The 20012-nt window shown below is 39.9% G+C and overlaps 1 protein-coding gene across 4 annotated transcripts in view; it reads right to left on the bottom strand.

Annotated features, from left to right (window-relative positions):
* NAPEPLD (N-acyl phosphatidylethanolamine phospholipase D) overlaps positions 1 to 20012 on the bottom strand; it is a 46564-nt gene that overhangs the window by 14807 nt on the left and 11745 nt on the right. For 3 of the 4 annotated variants that reach the window (XM_019451257.2, XM_019451260.2, XM_019451258.2), the window contains exon 2: positions 9783 to 10089. In XM_019451257.2, coding sequence (XP_019306802.1) covers positions 9783 to 10089 — 307 coding nt within the window. Of the gene's footprint in view, positions 1 to 9782; positions 10090 to 18837; positions 18921 to 20012 lie in introns of those variants that run through there. The other variant, XM_019451259.2, reaches the window with a different exon arrangement.

The following is a 20012-nucleotide window of genomic DNA, read 5'->3' as shown; positions in this document are numbered from 1 at the left end:
GGCACACAGCAAGCGCATGCACGCTCACTCAGGAGTGGAACTGAGGTCTTCCTGGCTCTAAAGACCCTACCTTTTCATTAAACCATAGCTTTCTCCATGGCATAACTTTTACTCATTAACTTTAAAACAATGAAACCCATATTCTTAATAATATAATTATTTTAAGAATATGTGTGCGCATGAGAGATGATGCAAATCTGCTAAAATGTTTTTAAAAATAATTATGTTTAAAGAATTTAGTTAAGCCTTTTCTTCCGACTGAAAGTATCTTTTTACTGAGGAAATTCACAGTTTTGCTTTGCAACTCTGATTTAAATAAAAACTATTTTTCTTTTTCACATTTATTTTGCCGATATTATGTGAACACGGAACAGAGATGGATGTTACCAAAATACCTCAATTATCAATGGTAATGTTTTATATTTTTGCCATGCTGTGTGTAGCAGGCGTACTAGATCCATCAGAATGGCTTAATATTTTTAAACTTCTCCTTGATTATAAAAGAAAATACCTTTCATAAAATGTTTGGAAAATCCAGTAAAATATAAAGAAGAGCAGCCATCCATACATCTGTTTGCAGAGATTATAACCACTGTTAACATTATGCTATCTTTAGACACAGTCCTATTTCTATGCATAGTTAAGATCATAAGGTATTTGTATTTTCTTTTTTAAAGAAACTCAAATTTTGACATTGTCACTACCTCTTAAAACTCTGAAACACATACTAAAGTATTTAAAAATGAATTTATTGTCAGGAAATCTGTGAGAATGCAAAAAAAATGATGAAATACAGGAAAAAGAAAACTACAGAGGACTGATCTAGGTGATCCACAACCTAATTCGTAGTTGTTTCATAAATTAAAAGGATGAGGAAAGGAAATTTTCAAAGAATACTCAAATTTTCCTAGAACTGAAAGAAACAAACTTTCACATCTGAAAGTTCACATCACGAGGCATCGAGCATGATCAATAAGTAAAACACAACTTGGGATAAGTTTCAAAAAAGAGATGATCCTCAAAGTTTCTACAGGGGAAATACAGGACATACAAAGGTTCAAGACTGGCACTGAACTTCTCTACAGCAATACTACAAAGAATGTCATGGAGATAATACTTTGAAATTCTGAGAGAAAACGGTTTCCAAACAAAAATTCTATACCCATACTACCAATAAGAATGAGAACAGAAACACAGTTCTGGTCCAAGAATGGTTACCTCCTCCAGGGCCATCCCAAATCTACACCTATTTTTAGAGCAATTCCTCCCAAAGAACTGAGGGCTGACCCAACAGCTTCTGCACAATGAAAGAGGGACCACACAGAGAACAGCAAGAGAGAGGGAGACACAGTCATGAAGGGAACTCCCACCCCGCTCACTGTGGACTGCAGTGGGAGGGAGGGATGGTACTGAGGGAGGGGAGCATGGGGCACAGAAACAGGGTGAAAAGGACAACTAGAATTTAAAGGAGCCAGTCCCTAACTACTCTGGCCAAACAGTGGGTAAATACCGGAATGTTCTGGGTCTGAGAGGCAAGTGAACACCCCGGTTAACATTTGCCCTCCACCTTGACAGCACAGATGGGAACAGCTTTCAAGATAAACTACAAAGCTGCAGCACTCACAACGGTATAGCACTGGCACTAAACAGACACACAGAGCAAGAGAACAGAATAGCAGAGCCAAGAAATAAACCCACACTTATATGGTCAATTAATGTATGACCAAGGAGACAAAAATATACAATACAGAAAAGAAAGTCTCTTCAACAAATGGTGTTGGAAAAACTGGACAGCTACATGGAAAAGAAAGAAACTGGACCACTTTCTTCCACCAGACACAAAAATAAATTCAAAATGGATTAAAGACCTAAATGTGAGACCTGAAATCATAAAACTAGAAGAAAATATAGGCAGTAATCTCTTGGACATCTGCCTTAGCAACATTTTTCTAAATGTGTCTCCTCAGGCAAGGGTAAGAAAAGTAAAAATACACTACTGGGACTAAACCAAAATAACAAAGTTTTTCCACAGTGAAGAAAACCATCAACAAAATGAAAAGGCAACCTATGGAATGGGAAGAGATATTTGCAAATGATATATCTGACAAAGGGTTAATATCCAAAATATATAAGAATACAGCTCAACACCAAGAAAATAATCCAATTTAAAAATGGGCTGAGAATCTGAATAGACATTTTTCCAAAGACATACAGATACCAGCAGACACATGAAAAGATGCTCATCACTAATCGTCAGGGAAATACAAATCAAATCACAATGAGATATCACCTCACACCTGTGAGAATGGTTAAAATGAAAAAGACAAGGGGCGCCTCAGTGGCTTAGTTGGTTGAGCATCTGACTTCAGCTCAGGTATGACTCACAGTTTGTGGGTTCGAGCCCCGCATCGGGCCTGGAGTCTGCTTTGGATTCTGTGTCTCCCTCTCTCTATGCCCCTTCCCACTTGCGCTCTGTCTGTGTGTCTCTCTCTCTCTCAAAAATAAATAAACATTAAAAAAAAATGTAAAAAAAAAAATGAAAAAGACAAGAAATAACAAGAGGCGCCTGATTGGCTCAGTCAGGGGAGCATGTGACTTTTGATCTCCGGGTTGTAGATTTGAGCCCCATACTGTAGAGATTACTTAAAAAATAAAAATAAAAAGAAAGAAAGAAAGAAAGAAAGAAAGAAAGAAAGAAAGAAAGAAAGAAAGAAAGAAAGAAAGAGAAAAAATAAAAAACACTGGCAAGGATTTGGAAAAAAGAGAATGCTCATACACTGTTGGTGGCAATGTAAATTGATGCACTGTGGAAAACAGTGTGGAGGTTGTTTAAAAAATTAAAAATAGAAATATCATACAATCCAGTAACACCACTACTGGGTATATACCCAAAGAAAATGAAAACATGAATTTGTAAAGATATATGCACCCCTATGTTTACTGCAGTATTTACAATAGCCAAGAAATGGAAGCAACCTAAGTGTCGATAAACAGATAATTAAAATGTAGGATACATATTATATTTATATACATACATGTACACATATATAATACATATATATATTAAGTGTATATATATAATGGATTATTAATCAACCTTAGAAAAGAGAGATCTTGCCATTTACAACATGGATGAACCCAGAGGGTATTATGCTAAGTAAGTCAGAGAAAGCCATCTATCACATGATTTCTTTATATGTAGAATCTAAAAAACAAATGAATAAACAAACAAAAAGCAGTAACAGACCCATAAATACAGAGAACAAACTGATGATTTCCAGAGGGGAGAGGGTTGGGAGGATGGGCAAAATGGGTAAAGGAGAAAAGGAGATTCAGGCTTCCAGTTATGGAATAAATCACAGGAACAAAAGGTATAATGTAAGGTATTACACAATGATATGAGAGCACAGCATAACATATAGAGTTGTCAAATCACTGTATTGTACACCTGGAACTAATAAACATTGTGTGTCAACTACAACTTAAAAATGGCAAAAAAAAAATTATAATAAAGATACTTCAGACAATCAAGTTCTCAAAAACCTGACTTTCTATGCACCCTTTTCTCAGGAAACTGATTAAGAATGTGCTCCACCAGGGTGCCTGGGCGGCTCAGTTTGTTAAGTGTTCAACTTCAGCTCAGGTTGTGATCTCACAGTTCGTCAGTTGGAGGCCGGCACTGGGCTTTCTGGTGTCAGCGTGGAGCCTGCTTCGGACCCTCTGTCTCCCTCCCTCTCTGCCCCTTCCCCGCCCATGAGCTCTCTGTCCCCAGAATAAACAAACATTAAAAAAAAAAAAAAGGTGCTCCACCAAAATAGAACCTGTTCAAGAAAAAGGAACAAGTGGGGTGCAGAAGACAGAGCCAGCACTGAAGAGGCAGTGGGGTCCAGGATGGTGGTGAAGGGAGACTCCAGAATGGAAGCTTGCAGAGAAGCGGGAGGGCTGTCAGCCCAGAAAGAACCCAGTGCTAAGAAACCAGCTTACAGTCTCTCCTCAGGAAAGCTGTTGAGAAGGAATGAGAAGGAGGGAAATAATCAGTCATAAATACATACAAAGTTAAGCAGGTGAAAAATGAGGCATTGCTAACCTCGGGGGGAAAGAGCATATTAAGAAAGGAGACATGGCTACGGTCCATGACTGGGTTCGTCACAGTGATACAGTCACCATAGCATATAAAGAGGTCAAGTAGGCCTGTGGGAGAGAGACGGGGAGGGGTACAGAGGGAGTTAAATTTGACACTAAACATGAAGGAACACAGAAACACTGCTTGGTTCCACACGTTAATATCTAAGTAGTTAAATTCACCGAATCAAAAAGTGGAATGATGGTTACCAGAGGCTGGGACGAGAGGGAAATGTGCAGTTTCTATTGCCAGGCCTAAAGTTTCAGTTGAGCACGATGAATAAGCCCTAGAGACTTGCTTGTTACAACACTGTGCCTACAGTCACCAATAATGTTTTGCACACTTAAAAATTCAAGAGGGTAGGGCATCTGGGGGGGCTCAGTTGAGAGTCTGCTCTTGATTTTGGCTCAAGTCACGATCTCATGGTTCGTAGTATTGAGCCCCACATTGGCCCCTATGCTGACAGTGCAGAGCCTGCTTGAAATTCTCTGCCCCTCCCCCGCTCTCTCTCAAAAATAACTATTTTCAAAAAAAAATTAAGAGGGTAGATCTCGTGTTAAGTGTTCTTACTACAATAAAGTTAAAATAAATAAAAGATGAAGGTAAGCTCCCAAGGAAACAACTTAAAGGTCTGTAAGCTGTTGCCTCCAGAGAGGGGGGACAGGTTACAGGGGCTGGTTAGAGGAACAGTATTTGTCTAATAAGCCTTTCAGCACCATGACTTCTTAGAAACTCTGTATACATGTAATTTTTATAAAGATAAAAAAGCAACATGTTAGCATACTACAGCAGAAATAGAATTGATGTTTTTCATTTTTTCAAAGGGCACCACTCTATTCTTCCATATTTTACATCTAAAGAGTATATTATATTTTCAAAGTACTTTCATGTGTCATGTGAACCTCAAAATCTTAGGGACTAAACTGTCTTATCCTAACCTTATGGACAAAAAAACAAAACAAAACAAAACAAGCCCCCCCACCCCCCCGCAAAAAAAAAAAAGTGCCTTGAGGATCTGTTAGAAATAAAGTCAAGTACTCAGTGAGGTATCCTGAACCTGAGCCTGGTTTCTAGACTCCGGGTATCCCACTTTTCCTACCAGTCCAGGATGCGTTTTCTCAGTTCCATGTCTGTCTCATACTCCAATGTGACCGTCCCTTAGTCACTTCTATAGTAGTGACTGGTAAGCACAGCCTCCTCCAACCAGTGAACCTCAGGACATTCTGCCTCCCTCCTTCTTTGAAATTCTCCAACTGTCTCTTCCCCCTCCCCCACCCTGGACTCTGGTAACTATAATCAACAATAACCAGACAAAGTCACTGAGCTTTCCAACAACCCAAAGCAATGACAGCGTCTCAACAGCATGAAGCCTGTGAACTGGCATGCTGCCCAGAAAAGGCAAGTATCAGAAATGGTCCAAGTTAAAGAAATGATTTTCTGAATAGCCAACTAAATGGTTTAGCTTTGTTAATGACCAATTTTCATTTTACTTAGACCTGTAAATTACAGGTTATATTATAACATATTAACATATGTTATATGATATATGTTATAATGATATAAACTGCCTAATATATAGTAATTATAACCCTATGTGTATATTATCCTGTCTCCTTCCAAAACAATAATTTGAAGTTTTATTTCACTACACTTTAGCCCCCCAATGTCTAACAAAAACAATTTCCAGAATCTGATTACATTCTGAATGGACCCAATCATCTGAAGCAGGTATTCTTCATGTTTGGGGGGTGGTTTTCTGGAAAATGTGGAAGACTATCATATTTAAAAGTTGGTAAAAGTTAATAATTTTGCCAATGTAAAGGGATTAAACATGGAGCTTTAGTTACATATGAAAATAAGAAAAGTCAACATGCATCTGATCTAGTTCTTAGCTGTATGTGGAAATGAGGGGGAACCTAGATGTGTTTCTCTCGCAATGACGACTGTTACTGGCACTGTGCTTTTCTTCCTCACTGGATTGATGTATGAAGCAAACTAGGCATCAGCTTTCAGACCAGAAACATTTTCAAGAAAAATTGCCCAGGATCCTTCTGAGGCTTTAGAAAAAGAAGCAGCAGCAGCCATCACCTCACTGTGATACCATCTCAAACCTGGAAATTCTTCTGGCTTTGGGTATTTTAAAGACTCTTAGTTTTAAGTAAGAATAAACTCTGGCTTAAAAAAAATGGATGAATGGTTAAAGAAGATGTGGTATATATACACACCATGGAATATCGCTCCTCCATAAAAAAGAATGATAACATGGATGGACCTTGAGGGCACTATGTGAAATAAGTTAGACAGAGAAAGACAAACACCATATGATTTCACCTTATGTGGAATCTAAAAAACGTGAACAAACAAGTAAATTTAAAAAAGAAAGACTCCTACACACAGAGAACAAACTGGCTTGTCAGAAGGGGTGTGTGTAGGATACTGGGTGAAATGGGTGAAGGGGATTGAGAGGTACAAACTTCCAGTTATAAAATAAACTAAGTCACAGAAATGAAAAGTACAACATAGGGAATACTGTCAATAATATCATAATAATTTTTTTAAAGTTTCTTAATGTTTATTTTAGAGAGAGAGAGCATGAGCAGAGGAGGGGCAGAGAGAGAGGGAGACACAGAATCTGAAGCAGGCTCCAGGCTCTGAGCTGTCCACACAGAGCATGACGTGGGGCTCGAACTCAGGCACCGTGAGATCATGAGCTGAGCTGAAGTCAGACGCTTAACCAACTGAGCCACCAGGCGCCCTCTGTAATAATTTTGTACTGTAACAGAGGGTAACTACACTTATCATGGTGAGCGCTGAGTAATGTATATAACTGTCAGATCACTGTGTCACACATTTCAAACTAATATTATATGTCAACCATACTTCAATTAAACAATTCTGCCTTTAAAAAAAAGTTTACACTTCATTAAAGAATGTAGTTCCCATCTCCACCCTAATTCCTTTCTCTGCTTTGTTATTCTTCAAAGCACTAGTCATATTTTAATACATATTTTACCCATTTGTTTACTATTTCTCTCTTCCACTGAACCCAAGGTCCAAGAATGCCACAGTGTCTTTCTGCTTTGTTCAAGGGTCTCCCTCTACTGCCCAGAACTGTGTGCTCACACAGCAGGTGCTCAATAAATAGTAACTAAATGAGGGGCGCCTAGGTGGCCCAGTCAGTTAAGCGTCCAACTTCGGCTCAGGTCATGATCTCACAGTCCCTGGGTTTGAGCCCTGTGTCAGGCTCTGTGCTGACAGCTTCGGATTCTGTATCTCCCTCTCTCTCTCTGCCCCTCCCCCACTTATGCTCAGTCTCTCATTCTCTCTCAAAAATAAACATTAAAAAATGTTAAATAAATAAGTAGTAACTAAATGAATGGATGAGTGAATGGATGAGTGAATGAATGAGGAAGGGCTTGAGAGAATCCATGAACTCACTGAAATTACAGTAAAAGGCAATGTGTTTATGTCCACATAAGGTGTACAGCTTTCATCAGACATTCAAAAGGAGCCAGGGTGGAAAAGAGCTTCAGAACCACTAGCCTGGCAAGTTCTCATTCAACCCAGTTTCTAGAATATCTCCAAATCCTTAGAACACACAGATGTATTTCTGCCTTCGTGTGATCGCTCACTTCCCATATGAAATGAAACAAATCTAAAATTACCACTGCTTGCCTCTGCAGTTTTAGAAGCTGTGGCTCAAAACCAGTAGGAAATTTACCCCAAACAGGTAGCCCCCTGCCCTACCCCTCCTCTTCACAACACCCTTCCATGTTGCTCTTCATATGGCTTCTTCAGAAGGAAAAAACAAGTGGGGGGAGGCTTCTTGTTCCTCCCGGCCTCAAAGCTGAAACACGTAATACGGTTTTATCTATTAATGCCCTGCCTGCCTCATTCTAACAAGGTGTTAGAAAAGCATTAATCATATTAATCAACTCTGTTAACTAGGATTAATACTGTGAACACTCCTTAGCATCAAAGTGTTAATACCGTTTTTAAATCCCATGTCCTTAAAAAGACACGCTTACCCAAGGATCTACCACCACCACCACAAGCAGCCACTCCCCCTGTTGTCTTTCCCACTGCAGATCAAGCCTTCAAGGATGCCCCCCACTCTTTTCATCTTGTCCCCCACTCCCAACATCAAGTTCTCTCTCTCTCTCTTTCTCTCTCTCTCTCTCTCTCTCTCTCTCTCTCTCTCTCCACTTCCTCCAAAGCCTTGTAGGACAGAGGTTGGTAGAAAAGAGAAGCCAAAGGAGACAGGTGGTAGAGAGAAGCAAGAAAATAAGAAAAAAGAGGGGGCAAGAAACAGCTCTTGCAATTGGGAGCCACCCACTCCCTGCCAAATGTAATCACACTGATCTAATAAACTGTATGCCAAATGTTAGTTTCATCCTAAAGGGGCACCTGGGTGGCTCAGTCGGTTAAACCTCCCACTCTTGATCTCGGCTCAGGTCATGATCTCACAGTTTGTGAGTTCAAGCCCCGCATCAGGCTCTGTGCTGACAGCACGGAGTCTACTTGGGATTCTCTTTCTCCCCTCTCTCTCTCTCTCTCTCTGCCCCTCCCCTGCACATGAATGCTCTCTCTCTCAAAATAAGAAACTAAACTTAAAAAAAAATAAAGTTTCACCCTAGGTAAATATCATTTATTTAAAGGTCAGTGACCTACTGCCAATTTTTTAAGGTCTGGAAAGGTTATCCGAAGATTCCTTTCACAGTTTTAGCGGCCGTGTCCAAGGACGCCAAGCACTCTGGGCAAACACACATCAGGTTACTACTTGATGGGACATGCCATGCACATTCTCACCTCCATGACCTTGTTCATGCCATCATCCACCTGAAAACCACTGCCAAAATACTTTTTATCTTTTTAGGCCCGGATCAAATATCAAATTGCCTCCTCTGAGAAGCCATCTCCAGCCCTACCAGCTCGGATCCACCGCTTCCTTTCCTGTACTTTTTTTTTTTTTTTAATTGTCAAGTTGGCTAACATACAGAGTATACAGTGTGCTCTTGGCTTTGGGAGTAGATTCCCTTGACTTATCGCTTACGTACAACACCCAGTGCTCATCCCAACAAGTGCCCTCCTCAATGCCCATTCCCCCCTTCCCTCCCCCATCAACCCTCAGTTTGTTCTCTGTATTTAAGAATCTCTTATGGTTTGCCTCCCTCTCAGTTTGTAACTATTTTTTTTCTTCCCTTCTCCCACGGTCTTCTGTTAAGTTTCTCAAATTCCACATGAGTGAGCACATATGATACCTGTCTTTCTCTGACTGACTTATTTCACTTCGCATAATACCCTCCAGTTCCATCCACGTTGTTGCAAATGGCAAGATTTCATTCTTTTCCACTGCTGAGTAGTATTCCACTGACTGTATGTGTTATGTATGTATATCACATCTTATTTATCCATTCATCCTGTACTTCAAAAGCACTCTATTCCTACCCCAATTGCCACCAGATCAGAGTGGTTATTCATATACATACTTTGTTGCTAAGTTATGAACTTGAGGACACCTTATTCACTTTTTCTTCTCAGAACTTAGCCCTATGCCTTATCATATAAAAGGAGCTCAATTAACTAACTTGAGTGTCATGATACAATTCACAGCAAAATTAAGTGATAATAAGAGCCCCCCAGAAAAACCAAACGCTACCTCTTTGGAACACGGAACACTGCTGTGATCTTTCTCCATTATTAGCCATCTAAGAACATTTGGAATAGAGAGATTTTTCCAAGTTGGCCAAGGGTTGACAAATCTGCCATCCTTTCCTTTCTTTGATTTAGTTACATCTTCTTCTAGTCTGTAATCCAATTTGAAACTTTTCCTGGAAAACCTAGAAGAATCACTTCCTACAGAACTCCGTGCTGAATTTTGGCGTTTTCTTACTGCTTCTTTAGGATACTGGCTGCTTGTCATCAGAGATTGGTTGCTTTCATTTTCATCCATGTCCTTTTCAGAGCTAAAAAACAAAAAAGGGGGGGGGGGGGCGGAGGGAATACTGACTTTAACATAAAGGCATTAAGACTCATTACACAGCATCCACAGTATTTCTTAGCTAATAAAAATTTTCTCAAACTTACAAGAACATTCTGTCTCTGTCAACGCAAACTTTCTTCCTGCAAAATACCACTTCTGAATCCAGAATTACTGTTTGCTAAATAGGAAAAAACGTTTGCTTTATCTTTTCTTGACAAACCATTTAGATATTCCATATCTGCTGTAACTGAAAGCAGTACTCCACCAGCCAGCATTTAAACACATGAATTTTTCCATTTCAATATCTTACAGAATTGAAGAACCTTCCTGAATGTGTAACATTTTCATACCTGAATTTTAAAAATACTATTGTTAATAATACATAGTGAGAAGGACTGCCTTAGTTCCTTGAGTATAACTCAGTAATTCCAGTGATTTATATAGAACTCCGCGAGGCCTGGTCATTTTTACTTTGAAAATAATCTTTTAAAAACCTTAAAAAAATAATTTTACTTTGAAAATAATTACCAGTGCCCCTAAAAAAGCACACTGAGTTCAAGCCCCAGGAAAGGAAACAATAACAGTAATGGAGAAACATTTCAGTCATGTATTTAAGTGGTTAACAATACAAATTTGAATTAACTCAGATTGAGAACTGCCAAGACAGTGTAGTATGTATCCTAGCTGTATGACCTTAGGTAAGTTTCCTACCCTCTCTGTGCTTCGATTTCCTCATTTATAAAATGGAGATAATAATACCACCATCTCTGAGGTTTATGGAGAGGTTTTAAAAAGCTAATACAAGCGAAGCCCTTAGAAACATGCATGTAACATGTATATAACAAATGTAACACATATACATACATGGTAACAGGTCTACAAATGCTAGCTGTTGCAGCTGACATTCCCACTACCACCACCACTGCCCCCAGACTCAAGGAAGCGAAATCCTTGATTTTGATCTATATAGGACTCCAGATACATAGAAGTGATAATATATTAAGAATATGCATTGAGGGGTGCTCAGTCGGTTAAGCCTCCGGCTCTTGATTTCGGCTGAGCTCATGACCTCACATGAGTTTGAGCCCCGCGTGAGGCTGGGCATTGTGACATGCGGAGCCTGCTTGTGATCCTCCCTCTCTCCATCTCTCTCTGCCCCTCCCTCTGCTCACTTGTTCTCTCTCTCAAAATAAACATAAAAAAATTTTTTTTAAAGAATAAGCATTTATTGGGGCACCTGGGTGGCTCAGTCAGTTAAGCTTCCAACTCTTGATTTTGGCTCAGGTTATGATCTCACAGTTCATGAGTTCGAGCCCCATGTTGGGCTCTGCACTGACAGTGTGGACCCTGTTTGGGATTCCCTCTCCCTCTCCCTCCCTCCCTCTCTGCTCCTCCCCCACTCACACACTCTTTCTCTCAAAATAAATAAATAAACTTAAAAAAAAAAAAATAATATGCACATATATGCCATGAATTTCATTTCTTTCCTATTCCACTAAACAAACATTTGCTTTCTGTCTAGTTTAAATGCACTGCATACACATAATACACTTCATAACCCCTGAGAAAATAAGCACAACAGAAAGCCAAATATTTTTATGGCCACAATGATGTTTACACAGAAATACCATCCAGGAGAGAAAGGGAAAGAACATAAACACTAGGATGAACACGTATGCTGAACTAAAACTTTTTCCCAAACCATCTACAGTAAAATAGTCTCTGGCCTGGACAATAATGGGTGTTAAGAAAAGAAACTAGGGCTGACAAAAGCTGAAGCACACACGGTTGGTTGCTCAGCCGCCCACTGTCTGCTGCAGAGCCTGACTGCTAGGAGAGCCTAACAAGCTTTAGATCTGGGCAACCACCCACCTCTCTCTAGTCCTCAATATTCTCGCCTGTAAAATACCTACTTATCTCATGGGGGTTCAAAGGATCAAATGACATAATGTACATAAAGGGACTGCCACCCACCAAATGATAATTCTTTTTTCCCTAATCCTGCTAACTGGCCATATACCTAAATTCCTTAAATTCCATCCCAAAGCAAAAAATCTGGGTGAGTTATCTCAGTTCTTCTCAAAGAAGTGCTCTACCTGGGTCATAATTAAGTTCAGGCCCAGGACTTTACAAAGCACTAGGGCAAATACCGTCCATTTGAACCCCAATACATTTAACAGACGCAAACACACCAAGTTGGGAGACTTTTATTTCCCCAAGAGTAGTATGTCTAAGGGATGGCAGAGCTGACCTGATGCCACCTGCCCTTTGTGATGAAAATCGGCTTGTGAGATATGTGCATATTTATATAAACACATTTACACATATGTGTATATATACATGTACATATAAATACATACATAATATTGCTCCCAACTATGTAATAAATTTTTGGCCCAATGTTTTATTTTTAACGTTTATTTATTTTTGAAAGACAGCGACAGAGCATGAGTGGGGGAGGGGCAGAGAGAGAGAGGGAGACACAGAATCTGAAGCAGGCTCCAGGCTCTGAGCTGTCAGCACAGAGCCTGACACGGGGCTCAAACTCACGAGCTCAGATCATGACTTGAGCCAAAGTCAGAAGCTTAACTGACTTAGCCACCCAAGTGCCCCATTTTGGCTCATTGTTTTAAACAATTAGAGGATAAGGAGAAAGGAGAAATGAGCCCTCTGACTCAAAAACCACAAAAGCAAAGCCAAAACGGGGTTTTGGGACAACATCCAGCCATCCAATGTGGATGTAAGAAGTAAGGGAGGCTTGTGAGAGCCAACAGTAAAGGTATGAAGGATGGGATTAGATCTGGGACCTGGCCCCCCGAATAGCCAAAGTAATTTTGAAGAAGAAGACCAAAGCAGGAGGCATCACAATCCCAGACTTTAGCCTCTACTACAAAGCTGCAATCATCAAGACAGCATGGTATTGGCACAAAAACAGACACATAGACCAATGGAATAGAATAGAAACCCCAGAACTAGACCCACAAACATATGGCCAACTAATCTTTGACAAAGCAGGAAAGAACATCCAATGGAAAAAAGACAGTCTCTTTAACAAATGGTGCTGGGAGAACTGGACAGCAACATGCAGAAGGTTGAAACTAGACCACTTTCTCACACCATTCACAAAAATAAACTCAAAATGGATAAAGGACCTTAATGTGAAACAGGAAACCATCAAAACCCTAGAGGAGAAAGGAAAAGACCTCTCTGACCTCAGTCATAGCAATTTCTTACTCGACACATCCCCAAAGGTAAGGGAATTAAAAGCAAAAATGAACTACTGGGACCTTATGAAGATAAAAAGCTTCTGCACAGCAAAGGAAACAGCAAACAAAACTAAAAGGCAACCAACGGAATGGGAAAAGATATTTGCAAATGACATATCGGACAAAGGGCTAGTATCCAAAATCTATAAAGAGCTCACCAAACTCCACACCCGAAAAACAAATAACCCAGTGAAGAAATGGGCAGAAAACATGAATAGACACTTCTCTAAAGACGACATCTGGATGGCCAACAGGCACATGAAAAGATGCTCAATGTTACTCCTCATCAGGGAAATACAAATCAAAACCACACTCAGATATCACCTCACGCCAGTCAGAGTGGCCAAAATGAACAAATCAGGAGACTATAGATGCTGGAGAGGATGTGGAGAAACGGGAACCCTCTTGCACTGTTGGTGAGAATGCAAACTGGTGCAGCCACTCTGGAAAACAGTGTGGAGGTTCCTCACAAAATTAAAAATAGACCTACCCTATGACCCAGCAATAGCACTGCTAGGAATTTACCCAAGGGATACAGGAGTACTGATGCATAGGGGCACTTGTACCCCAATGTTTATAGCAGCACTCTCAACAATAGCCAAATTATGGAAAGAGCCTAAATGTCCATCAACTGATGAATGGAGAAAGAAATTGTGGTTTATATACACAATGGAGTACTACGTGGCAATGAGAAAGAACGAAATATGGCGCTTTGTAGCAACGTGGATGGAACTGGAGAGTGTGATGCTAAGGGAAATAAGCCATACAGAGAAAGACAGATACCATATGTTTTCACTCTTATGTGGATCCTGAGAAACTTAACAGAAACCCATGGGGGAGGGGAAGGAAAAAAAAAGAGGTTAGAGTGGAAGCGAGCCAAGGCGTAAGAGACTCTTAAAAACTGAGAACAAACTGAGGGTTGATGTGGGGTGGGAGGGAAGGGAGGGTGGGTGATGGGTATTGAGGAGGGCACCTTTTGGGATGAGTACTGGGTGTTGTATGGAAACCAATTTGACGATAAATTTCATATATTGGGTAAAAAAAAAAAAAAAAAAAGATCTGGGGCCTGGCCTGAGACGTTAAGGAGGTCTGGCTACACTGTAGGCAATGAAGAAAAACTGAAGGAGGGGCGGCGCCTGGGTGGCTCAGTCAGTTAAGCATCTGACTCTTGATTTCAGCTCAGGTCATAATCTCACGATTTGTGGGACTGAGCCCACATCAGGCTCTGAGCTAACAGTGTGGAGGCTGCTTGGGAGTCTCCCTCTCCCCCCCCCCCCCTCTCTACCCTGCTTCCTCTCTCAAAATAAATAAACTAAAATTAAAAAAAAAAAAAAAAGAAGGAAAAAGAAAATTGAAGGAGCTTAAAAAGGAGATAACCCACAGCAGGATAAAAAAAGGCTGTGGCTAAACACTGGAGCCAGGGAGATAAACTTGTGAGTAGGAATGGGCAGCCCAGAAAATCCAGTAGTAGCAAAGCACGCTGTTACATGTTTGGCACATTTCATTTAAATTAACGCTCCTGGCAAAATTTCAGGGTAGGTAGGATAATCCCCATTTCTAACTGAAACACCAAGAGGTAGAGAGCAGCCCTCTCAAAAGATGAGAAGGCAGTGACAGTGAGAAGAGAAAGAACCGAATAAATCCAAGAGATAAGAGGATGAATCAGTAAGACCTGAGTCTCTAAATGGTCCCGAACTTCAGACCATTTGTAAGGCAGGGTGGGGGATAGGTTAAAAAAAAAAAAAAAAAAAAAAAAAAAGGGGGGGGGGGCAGGATCCAGAAATGACAGCACCAATAACTGAGTAAAGGATTTAGGGGAAAGCTAGTGTTTGGAGTACATAAGAGAAGGTGGAATTATGACCCAGTGAGCTTGCAAAAGGGTTTGAGACAACAGGAAAGAATCCAAGCAGAAGTACTCACGGACACCAAATGGAAATGATGACCCTGGGACCCAGGTTGCTTTGGGGGTGATAAAAGCGAAGGTAAGAGAACAGAGAGGTTTTCAGGGACCCGGGAGTAAAATGAAAGTGAAAAATGGGTTCACTGATCTGCTTAAACCTGAACAACAAATTTTCTCAAAGTTGTCTTTTCATGTGTCCCCATTTTCTTTCCTCCCATCCACTCAGGCTCTCACCCCAATCAATTCTGTTAATAGTTTTCTCGCAAAAAGCCATCCTCTCTCAACACGCCCTTCACCCCAACACACACAAAATCCAGTCTTCAGAAAAGATATTTTTAAAAGCAAATCTGATAAATAAAACAGAAAAACAGAAGATTGCCTTGGTTCTCAGAATGAGGGCAAAGGTCGGGAAGATGGTCTATGAAGGTGTTTCTAGCCCTGCCCACACTCTCCCCTACTTCAAACACAAGCCTTAATCTTTCTCAAATGCATCATGTTCCTACCTCGGGCCACCTATTGCTATCACAGGGCCTTTGAGCATGATTTTTAAAATATTGAGTACTCAGAGATATATCCCCAGGATTATGTACTACCGTGAAAGTGTTCAAGCAACACAAAATGTTGGTGCTATGTTGTGCCATTTCACACTATGCACTGTGAGTGTGAAACGATAAGAAAAAAACAGGACATGGAAACCTGAACTATCACAATCTGGACTTGTTCACCTGGAGGAAAAGTACTGGCAGTCCATTCAGTGAACATGCAAAGTGACAAGGTCTATCAACAGGTGCTCCAGTGACAAAGTGAGCCTCGGCCAGTGGAGATGTATGGAGCCTGCCTGAGAGCTGGGTCACATGAGAAGGCTCCTCATCAAATCTGTCTTCTGGTCACTATGTAGTGGACGGTGACAATCTTACAACGGTCATCTCTAAACACCAAAGATAAAATGATGGGAAAACTAGGACTGAAGATGAGCAGGTTCTAAGTATGGCCCTGCCAGTCACTAGCCCTCAGCTTTGCAAACTCAGACAAACCCCTTAACATATCCAGACTGGAGTTTCCTTAATTAAACATAGCAAATCTCCTCATTATTTCTGGTTATAGATCTCTCTCCAAATTTAACAATGTAAGTAAAAATTCAGCCTTGATCTCTGGCCAACAGTAAGTGAAAGGAGATGTGTGAACTCATGAGTTCAAAACTGGGTGAAGTTTACACCATCAGCATTATTTACATTATGCTAATTTTCATCCAATTTTAGGCACCATGAATGAATGGTAAGGTACACTGTTATTTTATGTGCCACTAAGAAAGTAACAATATCAATTATAATGTCACACATCATATGATATAACCTGCTATCAGTGGTGTTCAAATGTGCATAAAATGTCTGTCTTGACATTGATGAAATACACCAGTTTTTACATGGAAATATAAATTCTGGAAGAGGAGCAAAACATTAACCTTGGTAATTAAATATAATCAGAACCACAATTAATTTGTGGACCCTCCTTTCCTCTGTGAACAACTAACTTTGTGACCAATAGCTAAATTTGGACTAAAAAGCTAGAATCCAGAAGCAAATTTAAACAAAGCCCTATGACAACTAATATAAAATATAAATGCTCTTCGGGGTGCCTGGGTAGCTCAGTCGGTTGAGCGTCCGACTTCAGCTCAGGTCACGATCTCGAGGTCCATGAGTTCGAGCCCCGCGTCGGGCTCTGGGCTGATGGCTCAGAGCCTGGAGCCTGTTTCCGATTCTGTGTCTCCCTCTCTCTCTGCCCCTCCCCTGTTCATGCTCTGTCTCTCTCTGTCCCAAAAATAAATAAACGTTAAAAAAAATTTTTTTTAATATAAATGCTCTTCTTTAAAGAACAATTTGTGGGGAGCCTGGGTGGCTAGTCGGTTGAGCATCCGACTTCGGCTCAAGGTCACGATCTTGCGGTGCATGAGTTCAAGCCCCATGTCAGGCTCTGTGTGGACAGCTCAGAGCCTGGAGCCTACTTCAGATTCTGGGGTCAACCTCTTTCTGTCCCTGCCCCACTCATACTCTGTTCTTTCTCTCAAAACTAAATATTAAAAAGAGGCCTCCACAGCTTCATAGTAAAGAATAATGTGTTACAAAAAGGACAACATAAATTCTATCTAGTAACTATCAACTACATTCTCCACATTTCTCTGAAGATTAAGTGCCTACTTAACAGGAGAGGAACTTACCCCAATGTCTCTAACCAAAGAGAGATCTGAACTGTGACATTTGGTGAAGACAAGTGTGCCAAGTACAAATATTTTATTTCAATAACTGCACACATGGGTAAGACGCTTTCAAAAAACAAGAACTCTCTATTTCAAAAGCAAATGTTTTACCCTTTCTTTCTTTGACATTTAAGATTTGCCAGCTGCCTAGAAGTGAATGCATTATCATTTTAAAAACTGAAAAAAAAAATTACATTAGTACAATGTACGTTTGGGATTTCAACATACTCCTAAATCATGACATTGCAAATCATTATTCCTAAAGGTGACATTTAATAAATATTAATTGAGTGGCTATCCATTACATACCAACAAAGATGCTGACACTAAATCTGGAAAACATTCAGAACTGTATTTTCAGATATCTAAAAATAACAGGAAATCCACAATTTTATATCTGTGGTCCTATCTATAGTGAAGAAAAGGGTCCTTTTAGTGCAATGCTAGATAACATAGCTAATGAAACTATTTCAATTCACTGAAATGTCTGCAAAGGGCTTCCATAAATTAAATTAAACTGTTTCCATCCTTCACATGCAATACAGGCTTCCCTTGAGACTGGTATTAACCCCCACATGCCTATCGGAGTCTGGTGGGAGGGTAGATATGTCCAAGAGTGAGAAGTACACTGGCTAATGAAAGGGAGAATGTTCTGTGGGAGGTATGTGCACCACATACGTTAACAAAGAAATTACCACATTGTTTGTTTTCTAGGACTTTCTTTTACTCACTTTGTTGACTTAACAACCAGTTTCACTAAAAAGCTAAGAAAGCAAAGCAAATAACTTAATATACAATACCTGGGAGCACACTAAAACAAGTTATGACAACTTTTAATAACAGAATATATATGTGCATACATGTGTCCATTTAGATAGATGTATATATAGGATAAATCTATATACCACACCAAATAATTTACCTTCACACAAGTGAAAAGAACATTAGTTGGGAGTGTAAAAGGACTCCAGTTTTACCACTAACTACAGAGATATTAGCACAGGTAAAGTAACCTAACCTCTCTAAACGTGGGCTTCAGCACCTATTAAAGAGAACTCCTAAATATCCCCTTGAAGGACAGTAATGAGAAGCAATGACGTCATGGAGCAGTATCTCCAACCACTATCCAAATACAAATTGTTACGTTCAGTAGAAAAGTAAATCATGTGATAACCAGAAACTTTTGATCCAATTGAGTTGTTTTTCAAAATGAAAAATAACACTTCAGAATTCTAGATAGATTTAAAAAGAGTCCTAAAATCTTTCTTTCCTTAAAAACTTTATGTTAAAAAAAAAGTATTTGGGGGGCACCTGGATGGTTAAGTCAGTTAGGCATCCAACCCTTGATCTCAGCTCAGGTCTTGATCTCAGGGTTGCACGTTCAAGCCCCCAGATGCTGGGTGTGGAACCTACTTTAAAAAAAAAAAAAATATTTTTATAAAAAGTCTAAGTTTCCTTACCCTTTATAATAATCAAAGTATTGTGTTTAAAAAAAAAAAAAAACTTCAAATCTGTCTTATAAAGTGTTCATCTGATTATAGACAGAAAAGTTACTTCAATACTTCAACAAATGATAAAGTTAATTCACACATCAGGATCCACAGAATGGAGGCTGCCCAGGTGGCCTGGCCCACAAATCTAAACTCAAGTCAGCCTGCACTTACAGGAAACCCATCAGAGAATCCTAACGCACATCAGCCACAATCCTCCAACTCAGCTTAGCTAGCTTACCTTACCCTAAAAACAGGACCTGCTAGCCTTGTAAGAAAATCCCGACCTCCTTCCCAATCACGCACTGTTTCCACATCACCTCTTCTGTGCCCTATAAAATGGACTATTGCAAAAAATGTCTCAGAAAGAGTGCTCCACGACTCCTGAAGCACTGTACTCCCCAGATCCATGGATTTTTTCTTCCCTTAAAGACACTGAATTTGTTATGAAATTGTGTTATTTTTGTCATTTGACACAAGTAATTCACAAAGAAATTCTACCTTAACAAAAGCACCAAGACTCAGAACAAACAATTTTGAGACAAATGAGTGTGGAACACACCTGACTCTCTGAGGTACAAAGTAGAGAACATGTTCTCCCTTCAAAACCAGTCAAGGACAACAAATGTTCTTGATCACAGAACACCAAAGGCTCTGAAAATCTTTGCTATCTGAGACAATTCAAAATACTGAACTAAAAGTCATTTCATAAGCTATTAGAAGATTTTAAGTCACTAAAATATGCACACTATAGGTGCCTCCTCTACAAGACATTTTTTCCAATATGTAAATAAGAAAGCAAAGGGTTTTTTAATGTTTATTTGAGAGAGAGTGAGGGAGAGAGAGAACCCCAAGTAGGCTCCACGATGTCAGCACGAAGCCCAACGCAGGGCTCAATCCCATGAACTGTGAGATCATGACCTGAGCCAAATAAAGAGTGGGATGTTTAACCAACAGAGGCACCCAGGCACCCCTCTAGTAAATAAATATTTTAAA

Source organism: Panthera pardus, unplaced genomic scaffold (assembly GCF_024362965.1).
Source record: "Panthera pardus isolate Hobbes unplaced genomic scaffold, ASM2436296v1 HiC_scaffold_8, whole genome shotgun sequence".
Classification (NCBI taxonomy): Eukaryota; Metazoa; Chordata; class Mammalia; order Carnivora; family Felidae; genus Panthera; species Panthera pardus.
The sequence above is the reverse complement of the archived record's forward strand: the minus strand, read 5'-3'. Positions and strand labels throughout refer to the sequence as shown.